Source organism: Bos taurus, unplaced genomic scaffold (genome assembly GCF_002263795.3).
Source record: "Bos taurus isolate L1 Dominette 01449 registration number 42190680 breed Hereford unplaced genomic scaffold, ARS-UCD2.0 Leftover_ScbfJmS_1888, whole genome shotgun sequence".
NCBI classification, from domain to species: Eukaryota; Metazoa; Chordata; class Mammalia; order Artiodactyla; family Bovidae; genus Bos; species Bos taurus.
In genome coordinates, this window is record NW_020190982.1 from 6,649 (window position 1) to 18,126 (window position 11,478).

Below are 11,478 nucleotides of genomic sequence, written 5' to 3' on the forward strand. Positions count from 1 at the left end.
ACATGCAACTATGGACACTTTATCTTTGATAAAGGAGGAAAAAAATATGCAATGGAGAAAAGACAATCTCTTTAACAAGTGGTGCTGGGGAAAACTGGTCAACCACCTGTAACAGAATGAAACTAGAAACACTTTCTAATACCATACACAAAAAATAAAACTCAAAAGGATTATAGATCTAAATTAAAGACCAGAAAAATATAAGCTCTTAGAGGAAAATATAGGCAGAACACTCTCTTACATAAATCAAAACAAGATCCTCTATGACCTACTTCCTTGAGAAATGGAACATAAAAGCAAAAATAAATGGGACCTAATTAAACTTAAAAGCTTTTGCAAAATGAAGGAAACTATAAGCAGGGTGAAAAGACAGCCTTCGGAATGAGAGAAAAATAATAGCAAACGGAAGCAAACTGACAAATAATTAATCTAAAAAAATATACAAAACAGCTCATACAACCCAATACCAGAAAAAATAAAACGACCCAATCAAAAAATGGGCCAAAGACCTAAACAGACAATTTCTCCCAAGAAGACATTACAGATGGCTAACAAACCACATAAAAAGATGCTCACCATCACTCATTATCAGAGAAATGCCAAATCAAAACCACAATTGAAGTACCATCTCACACCAGTCAGAATGGCTGCTATCAAAAAATCTACAAACAATAATAAAAGTATACAAAAATACCTGCTGGAGAGGGTGTGGGGAAAAGGGAGGCCTTCTTACATTGTTGGTGGGAATTCAAACTAGTACAGCCACTATGCAGAACTGTGTGGATATTCCTTTAAAAGCTGGAAAATAAAACTCCCATATGACTGAGCAATCCCACTGTTGGCATACACACGGAGGAAACCAGAATTGAGAGAGACACGTGCACCCTAATGTTCATTTCAGCACTGTTTACAATAGCTAGGACATGGAAGCAACCTAGATGTCCATTGGCAGACGTTTGGATAACAAAGCTGTGGTACATACACACAATAGAATATTACTCCATTAATAAAAAGAATGCTTTTATTGTCAGTTCTAAGAAGGTGGATGAAACTGAAGCCTTTTATCCAGAGTGAAGTAAATCAGAAAGAAAAACACCAATAAGGTATGCTAACGCTTATATATGGAATTTAAAAAGATGGTCCATGATGATCATTATATATAAGACAGCAAAACAGACACAGATATAAAGACCAGACTTTGGACTCTGTGGGAGAAGGCCGAGGGTGGGATGATTTGAGAGAATAGCTCTGAAATATGTATATTACCATATGCGAAATAGATTACCAGTCCAAATTTGATGCATAAAACAGGGCAGTCAAAGCCGGTGCACTGGGACAACCCAGAGGGATGGTATGGGGAGGCAGGTGGAGGAGGATTCAGGATCGGGGGACACATGTACACCCATGGCTGATTCATGTCAATGTATGGCAAAAACCACCACAATATTGTAAAGTAATTATCATCCAACTAAAATAAATTAATTAATTTTTAAAAAAGTAAAAATTGAATTACCACATATCCTGCAATTCCACACCAGGGGATATATGTGGGAGAAAATAAAGCATTAATACAAAAAAAAAAGAAACATGCACATCAAAATTCATTGCAACACTATTTACAATAGCCAAGAAATGAAAGCCACCCATGTGTCCATAAACAACCAAATGGATATACATACAATGGGATATTACACAGCCATAAAAAGAATGAAAGTTTTCCACTTTCAAATACATACATGGATCTAGACAATTTTAAGATTAGTGAAATAATTCTCATGTAGAAATACACAATAAGATACCACTTATATGTGAATTTTAAAAATAAAACAAAGAAATGTATACTTCAAAACAGAGAGAAATTCACAAAGAAAAGAAAAAAAAAAAAACTAGATGTAACCAAAAGAGGAGGAGAATGATAGGGGTACAGGATTAAGAAACACAAATGACTATGTGTGAAGAAAATAAACAACTAGAAGATATTTTCAGAGAAGGCAATGGCACCCCACTCCAGTACTCTTGCCTGGAAAATCCCATGGACAGAGGAGCCTGGTGGGCTGCAATCCATGGGGTCGCTAAGAGTCAGACACGACTGAGTGACTTCACTTTCACATTTCACTTTCATGCACTGGAGAAGGAAATGGCAGCCCACTCCATTGTTCTTGCCTGGAGAATCCCAGGGACGGGGGAGCCTGGTGGGCTGCCATCTATGGGGCCACACAGTGTTGGACACAACTGAAGTGACTTAGCAGCAGCAGAAGATATTTTATAGCACAGGGAATTATAGCCATTATCTTGTAATAAATCTTAATGGAGTATAATCAGTAAAAACACCGAATCACTATCCTGTATACCTGAAAATAATATTGTGAATCAGCTATACTTCAATAAAAATGCATTTAAAAAATAAATTCCAGCATGAAAATATGTTTTTAGTTCAAAATGATAAGAAAAGGGTCTTAGACAAACCACAAAGAGTTAATACAATATTCTGAAAGGCCAGATATAAGATTACAGGTACAGGAATCAAGGGAGGTAAATCCATCTGGCATGAGAAAATTTAGAATGAAAGACCTATATAGCTGTCTAAACTTATCTAATAATTTATTTCCAAAATATTTTGTGTACAATATGTACATGACTCTGTGGACTCTAAAATATATCTGTCAAGTATTTCATTAAGAAAACTACCAAAAACTCACAAACTATGATATATGTTATCTCAGTTTTCAACTATATATATGTCTATTTACACAAATATTTCTCCAAGTAAAAAGACAGCCAGCAAAAGTCAGTGACAGCACGAAGTTCACTCACCCTCATATGACTAAATAAGCTCTTCTAAAACTTACCTATCTCATATCATTCAGCTAGATTTTCAAGGACAAATACACATGGGGAAAATACAGCTAAAAGCACTGACTAAACTATGGTGGAAATATTTTATGACCTTGGTAGACGTTAAATTGAAGTTTTCATTATTTACCAAAACATAAATGAATGTTCTGGAGAAGGAAATGGCAACCCACTCCAGTAGGCTTGCCTGGAAAATCCCATGGGCAGAGGAGCCAGGTAGGCTACAGTCCATGGGGTTGAGAAGAGTCAGACACGACTGAGTGACTTAACTGTCACTTTTCACTTTTATGCATTGGAGAAGGAAATGGCAACCCACTCCAGTATTCTTGCCTGGAGAATCTCAGGGACAGAGAAGCCTGGTGGGATGCCATCTATAGGGTTGCACACAGTCAGACACAATTGAACGACTTAGCAGCTGCAGCAAATGAATGTTCAGTGAACTTTTCAGTATGGCTGTTATGTTCGATGAATAAATAAGAAAAACAGGTATTTTCAATATTATCACGTTAATGTAAATTATCTAAAAAGTCAAAATACTCATATTCAAAGAAGAACTTAATACAATACTTTGATCACCTGATGCAAAGTGACGACTCATTAGAAAAGAGTTGACTCATTAGAAAAGACCCTGATGCTGGGAAAGATTGGAAGCAGGAGGAGAGGGGATGACAGATGACAATGGTTGGATGGCATCACCAACTCAAAGGACATGAGTTTGAGCAAGCTCCAGGAGATGGTGAAGGACAGGGAAATCTTGGGTGTTACAGTCAATGGGGTTGCAAAGAGTCAGAAACAACTGAGCGACTGAACAACAACAAACCAGAATTATGATCCTTTTATCTATTAGATAATATTTCCATACAAAATATCATCATAATCTTAATGGAAATGTGTACTTGTATGTGGAATATAATATTTTCTATCCGGTTTTAATAATGAAATATCAATTACCAATCAAGAATTCATTTTTTTCTATTTTTATTGAAGTGTTTTTGATATGCATTATATGAGCTACGAGATTCACAATTCTTAGAGGTTATATTCCATTTATAGTTATTATAAAATCTTGACTATATGTCCCGTGTTGTACATTCTATTGTTATAACTTAGTTTATACATAATATTTTGTATGTCTTCATCACCTATCCCTATACTGCCTGTCTCCACTTCCCTCTCCCCACAGGTGACCATAAATTTGTTCTCTTAATCAGTGAATCTTTCTCTTCTGTTCTATTCACTAATTTGTTACAGTTTTCAGATTCCACATATAAGTGATACCATATGTGTCTTTTTCTGCCTGATTTATTCCACTTACCACAATACCTTCCAAGTCCATTGATGTTGCTGTAAATGGGGAGTTTTCATTCTTTTGATGGATGAGTAATATTCCATTTTATCTATTTACCACATCTTTTCCCTTCATCTGTTGATGGAGATTTAGGATGCTCCCATATCTCGGCAATTGTAAATAATGCTATGCTGAATATTGGGGTACAAATATCTTTTTGAATTAGTGTTTTCATATTTTTCAGATATATACCCAGGAGTGGAATTACTGGGACATATGGTATTTCTATTTCTAGCTTTTTGAAATACCTCCACACTGAAAAATTTCCACTTGCAAGCTCATTCAGAAACAATTCTCTGGAAATTCCATCTTTTTCTTCACAGTTGTTTCTTTCCTTCCATTTTTTCACAAGATGAACAGGGGATTCAAAAACTGGTCTCTGCATTTTTAGCTATTTGATTCTGAGCAAGTCATAGAACTATTTCCTTAGCAAAAAATCAGATAAGGAGACTTATCTTTTAAGACCATTTATAAAATTCTAGAACATATTACTTCCTAGAGATTTAATTTTTCCTCTAATAAAGGGAAGGAGTCAAGTTTACGAACTAAAAGAATAAATATCAACAGGACAATGTTTCTGTCAAATATTTTTGTTTTGTGTTGAAAAGCGGGAAACACATCTTTCTTTGCAAAAGGGAGGTGCTCTTACATAATTAGACAATGAATCTTGACCTTACATTTGATAATGAATTCTATAGTCAAAAATATCACTGTTTAACTTTTAATCAATATCAGAATCCACTGATATGCAAGTTGATAACAATTTCAATCATATTTTATGACAGCGTATCAATTGACCAATACAATAAAAAGAGGCATATGTTATTAGTGTGGATTGAGAAAGGCCGACAGAATAATTTAGCTTATTCATTTTCAAGTACCCTCAAGAATAAAGAACTATGGTTCAATAAAGTGTTCAATTTCTTTACCTGTGTGGCACTTAAGATACAGAATAGGAGCTATTACTAAAAGAATCCAGAAAAATTTGGGGAATTTTTACATCTTTACCGTGTCCACATTTTTGTCAGTATGTCTCAGTTTTAATGGAACCATAAGTAACGACAGCACTGATACAGGAAAGGGCTCTATGTAATGAAATCAAGAAAGAAAAAAATTGCTCAGACTGCAGACTACTCTATGGCATACCTTGGATGAACAGACACACAAGGAAAATAATAGTGTTATCATCAGATGGGAAAGGTTATTGGTCCCTACCCTGCAACTGCTATGGGATCACTTAGGGCTGAAGATGATTCTCCAGTTAAACAGGCCCACAGGTTACATTAAGGGGCAAGAGAAGAAAAGACATCAGACATTAGAGATTAAATCCTGCCAAGAGGACATTAGAAAGACAAATGAAGAGTGTGACAAAAGAATAAGAGGAAGAGGATACAGTGGAGCAAGAAAAAGACTTTAAAAAATAAAGAAAAGGTGGCATAACTGGTTTCATTCATTTTGTGATTCTCTTCAAGGTTTTCTTCACAGCAATTTTGACATCCTTGTTCCTGAGGCTATAAATGAGAGGGTTCAGCATGGGAACCACATTAGTGTAAAGCACTGAGAAAAATTTTCCCTGCTCTACAAAACTAGAAGACGGTGGCCTGACATGAGTGAGCAGCCCAAATCCATAGAATAGACCAACTGTTGTAATATGGGACCCACAGGTGCTCAAGGCTTTAGACCAACCTTTAGATGATGGTATATGAAGAATATTGAAAAGAATCAAAGCATAAGAAATTAAGATAATGAGGCTAGATACTATGACAACTGTCCCCACAACAGCAGAAACCACGATCTCATTGGCATAAGTGCTGCTGCAGGAGAGCTGGAGGAGTGGGAGACTGTCACACATATAATGGCTAATGATGCTGGAACCACAAAAGATCAGCCTCATCATACACCCTGTGTGGACCGTGGCTCCAGCAAACCCCATCACATACGAACCAGACATCAGCAGAGAACACACCTGAGGGGACATGGCCATTGTATACAACAAGGGCTTACAGATGGCCACGTAGCGATCATAGGCCATGGCTGTCAACACATAGCACTCAGAGCCCACAAAAAAGCAGAAGAAAAACAGCTGAGACATACATCCTGTAAAGGAGATGACATTCCTCTTGGAAATAAAGTTCATTAGCATTTTGGGGTTAAAGACAGATGAGTAACAGAGATCAATAAAAGAGAGATTGAACAAAAAAAAGTACATGGGGGTGTGCAGGTGTGACTTTAGACAAATTAGAATCATCAAGCATAAATTTCCCAACCCAGTGACCAGGTAGTTCAGAAGAAACAGGAAAAACAGGGGTAACTGGAGTTTAGGTTGTTCTGTCAATCCCATAAGGATAAACTCAGTCACAGAGGAAGCATTTTCCATATTCATTTACTACACAGTCGTGATCTGTAGGAACAGGGGCAGAAACTCAGATTCACAATGGACCTTCATGGACTTTCCCTGTTTCCCGAGTGAGAGCTGGATCTTTTTATAACCACAGGGTTGTCTAAAGAGACTCATCAAAGCATCCAAAATGCAAGACTTGTAATGACTATTCCCGCAGATTCCTCATTTTCTTTTTTCTGTCCTTAATCCTCTTGTTTGTCTCTGTGCTTAAAAAATACTGGTAGACTCCCAGTGTCTCTGCACATCATTCTTCCTCTCTCCAGGCTCTGTTCAGGATCAGGGCTGAAAAGAACAATAAATAGGTGGTATTCCACAGAACCCTCGATTTATATAGTCTGAGGTTTGAAAGGAATTGAGACATAGGTGATTCAACCCTCACCTTCTTTTTCTGTGATGCCTCACTGCCACTGAACCTTAGGACTCTTTCTACCTTACAGTCCTTAGAAGGTCAAAGTTTCTGACAAGGAAGAAGACAGTATCCATCACTGTGGTCCTCAGTCTTTGACATGCTAAGGGGACAGGCCATAATTTCTATTTGAGAATTTCCCCAGAAGGTCTTCTTCACTTGCAAGGATAATATCCACCTTAACAAGCTCCGAAGCAATCAATTAACTCAAGTAGAATGTATTTCATACCCTGTAGTTCTGGGAAAATTGATTAGAAGCACAGAAAATAATTCTCTCCCTTGTGATTTCCTTTCAAGTTAATGAGCTCCCTGACATTAAAAATTAATGAGTTTTTCTTTCCATTCTGTGTCACAGATCTTTTGAGACACAATATACTACTAGTTAAGTATTCTTCTTAATCCCCAAGGCAGAGTAATGTGTGTTCTGATATTTACTTTCTTTCTCATCTCTTGGAGTCTATGTCCACTTCCAAAAACAAAAGGACATCTGGGGCATAATCACTTTACAATGTATTGTTGGTTTCCCCCATACAACATTGCAAATAATAACAATCATATATTTACCCTCCCTCTTGAGCCTCCCTCTCCCCATCATCCCACCCATCCAGGTTGTCACAGAGTGCCAGGCTGGGCAGTGTTTATATAGTGCTATGTAGCAGCTTCTCATCATCTACCCATTTTACACATGATAGGGAATGCACGTCAATCCTATTCTCTCCATTGGTCCCACCCTCTCTTTCCCCAACTTTGTTCACAAATTTTTTCTCTATGTCCATGTTCCATTCCTTCCCTGTAAATAGGTTCATCAGTACTGTTTTTCTAGTTTCCATAGATATGTTTTAATCCTGGTAGTTCAGCTGGTAAAGAATCTGCCTGCAATGCAGGAGACCCTGGTTTGATTCCAGGGTGGGGAAGTTCCCCTGAAGAAGGGATAGGTACTCTAGTATTCTTGCCTGGAGAATCCCCACGGACAGAGGATCCTGGTGGGCTACAGTCTATTGGGACACAAAGAGTCAGACACGACCAAGCAACTAAGCACAGCACACATACGATATTTATTTCTCTTTCTGACTTACTTCACTCTTCTGTATAATTGGCCCTAGGTTCATCTAGCTCACTAGAACTGACTTTTATGTGTTCCTTTTTATGGCTGAGTAATATTTCAATGTATATATGTACCTGCTGCTGCTAAGTCGCTTCAGTCGTGTCCGACCCAGTGCGACCCCAGAGACGACAGCCCACCAGGCTCCCCCGTCCCTGGGATTCTCCAGGCAAGAACACTGGAGTGGGTTGCCATTTCCTTCTCCATATATGTACCACAACTTCTTAATCCATTTACCTGCCAATGGACAGCTAGGTCGCTTTTGCATCCTGACTATTGTAAATGGTGCTACAGTAAAACTGGGGTAAATGTGTCTTTTTCAATTATGGTTTTCTCAGGGTATATGCCCAGTAGTTTGATTGCTGAGTCAGTGGTAAAGAACGTGCCTGCCTGCCAATGCAGGATATGTAGAAGCAGTTTCAATCCCTGGGTCTGGAAGATACCCTGGAGGACATAGCAACCCAACCATTCCAGTATTCTTGCTGGGAGAATTCCTTGGACAGAGGGACCTGGTAGGCTACAGAGAGAGAGAGGTTTCCTAACCCAAAAGGGATCCCCCATTATTAATTCAGACTTGACCCACAAACTTCTAGAAGCAACACTTACCAAACAAAGCCGCCATCCTCTGCTGTAAGGGGCATCAAAAGAGAAGTCTCATATTAGCCTACAACAATGCTGCAGACCAGAAGGCAAAAGAGGTAGCCCTGTCCCACCCTCCCTCCAGTCCCTGTCATCTTAGCTCTGACTCCATCCGACCCTCCCACCACCAGAAAAATCCTCTCTTATCTACACTCACTCTTTCATCCCTCGTCCAAGACACTCCAACAGTTCCTCTGTAACCACTTCCCCATATCCATGGCTGACCAACAATATTTAGATAACCTTACCTACTCCTGTCAAATATGTCAATGTATTAATTCCAATTCCAACCTTAAACCTACCTCCTTTCCAACCCATCAAATGCGAGGCAGCGTCCCAGCACAAGATTGGCAGATAGACTTACTCATATGCCCCCAGTTCAGAGATTCAGATACCTCCTGGTCCTTGTGGACACTTTTTCGAGATTGGTAAAAGCATTTCCCACTACAGACAAAAAAGCCCACACTGTGGCCCAAATCTTCCTCACAGAAATTATCCCCAGGTTTGGTCTGCCTTCATCCCTACAGTCTGATAAGGGCCTGAAATTTATGTGCAAGGTCACCCAACAACTTGTACAATTCTTACAGATACCCTGAAAATTTCACATTCCATATCATCCCCAGTCCCCAGAAAATGTAGAAAGGATAAATAGAATAATAAAAAAAAACTCTTACTAAATTAACCCTCAAGGTACATCTAGATTGGACTAAACTTTTGCTGATTGTTCTCCTCAGAGTGTGGGCTTTGCCCAGAAAGCCCCTGAGGCTGAGTCCCTTTGAGGTGATGTACGGAAGGCCCATGCTGCCTCCTGGACTCCCCCTTGAACCTCCTCCCATACCAAGCTTCCTACACTGCCCTCTGCTGGTGGAACTCCACAATGCCCTAGACACAGAGACGGGACATCTCAACCTCGGCTCATTTTTACTACAAGCTGTCCCAAAAACTCAATGAAGATATGGAGCAAGTAACAGAGTTCTTCGTTTCAGTCCAAAGACAAATTAACTCATTAGCTTCTGTGGCCCTACAAAATAGACGAGCCCTGGACCTTCTCACCACAGAAAAGGGAGAGACCTGTCTTTTTCTAGAAAAAGACTGCTGCTGTTTTGTTAATGAAACGGACATAGTCCAAGACAGAGTCAAAGAACTTAGAATTGAACACCGCAAAAAAGAGTTAGAAAACCTTTACAATCCCCAAAACCTGTTCCATCAGGCCCTCCCTTGGTTACTCCCTTTCTTGGGACCATTGGTACTTATCATTTTATTCCTCTTATTTGGCCCCTGTCTCTTCAATCTCTTTCAAAAGTTTCTCCAAGAACAGATTTGAGCCATCTCTCAAGACCAAGTCAAGACTGTTCTTTTGCTTAAAACCCTGATGGCAAAAATAGAAAATCAACATTATGGGCCTTAGACTTCCTTCCTCCCAGACTACAAACCCCTGAGCCTCATTTATCAGTACAAAACAAACCCTTAACATTAATGGCGCCCACATCTCTTTCTCTTTATATATATATTCCTTAAAGTCTGGAATGAAGGAAAGTTGCATGGTTCAAGGTAGCCTAGAGTTAAAACTCCCCTCTAGGTCCTCCCCACCATTCTAGGAAAAACAAAGAACTCTCTCACCTGAAGAAAAAATAGACATTAGGTTGATTACGCCCAGCTCCAAGCTGGTCCAGCCTCTGCCAATCTCCAGAACTGCTTGCCCCAGCCATTTAAGAGATAACTACTCCCAACAACCCTGGAAAAGAATAGGTCCCCTTAGAACAGTAGCTTTCTACATACATGCCTATATAAACTTACTCTTTTCTTAGACAAGAGCAGCAGCTGCCCGCTAATCTGACTGCTGCCCCTTCTCGCCTCATTAAAAGTGATCTGTTCCTGTAGAGTGCCAGTCTCATTGTTTTTCTGAACCTTGCCTACTCTAACTCCGTACCTTACACTGGTCACACTTGACCATCTCAAGTGTTTGAGCAGGATCCTGTTGGGCATTACTGGAACAGCCCATTTGCCTTAGCTCCTCTCTGAAGTACTTAGTTAGCAGTATTTGGATGCAGAATTCCTGAGTTGTTTTGCAGATGTGAACACCCACTCCATCCCAAATGGAGGATGTTAACAACTTGATAATCAAGAGCACACAACCCCAGGCCGCTGGAGCCTAAGTTCAGTTCAGTTCAGACGCTCAGCCATGTCCGACTCTGTGCAACCCCATGGACTGGAGCATGCTCGGCCTCCCTGTCCATCACCTACTCCCAGAGTGTACTTAAACCCATGTCCACTGAGTCAGTGATGCCACCCGACCATCTCATCCTCTGTCATCCCCTTCTTCTCCCACCTTCAATTTTTCCCAGCATCGGGGTCTTTTCCAATGAGTCAGTTCTTCGCATCAGGTGGCCAAAGTATTGGAGTTTCAGCTTCAGCATCAGTACTTCCAGTGAATATTCAGGACTGATTTCCTTTAGGATGGACTGCTTGGATCTCCTTGCTGTCCAAGGTATTCTCAACAGTCTTCTCTAAAACCACAGTGCAAAAGCATCCATTCTTCAGGGCTCAGCTTTCTTTATAGTCCAACTCTTACACGAATACATGACTACAGGAAAAACCATAGCTTTGACCAGACAGACCTTTGTTGGCAAAGTAATGTCTGATTTAAATTAACCTCTGTGACACCACACTGTTCCCTCGCCTTCAGCCAGAGAACTGTGCAGGAGCTGATCACATACCCTGTGACCCCT

General features: G+C 39.7%; 1 protein-coding gene across 1 annotated transcript; it reads right to left on the minus strand.

Moving 5' to 3' along the window:
• Positions 1 to 5,651: 5,651 nt before the first annotated feature.
• On the minus strand, positions 5,652 to 6,584 carry OR8C26B (olfactory receptor family 8 subfamily C member 26B). Its single transcript, NM_001390783.1, has one exon. The coding sequence runs from the start codon at positions 6,582 to 6,584 to the stop codon at positions 5,652 to 5,654; it is 933 nt and encodes a 310-aa protein (NP_001377712.1).
• Between the last annotated feature and the right edge of the window lie 4,894 nt (positions 6,585 to 11,478).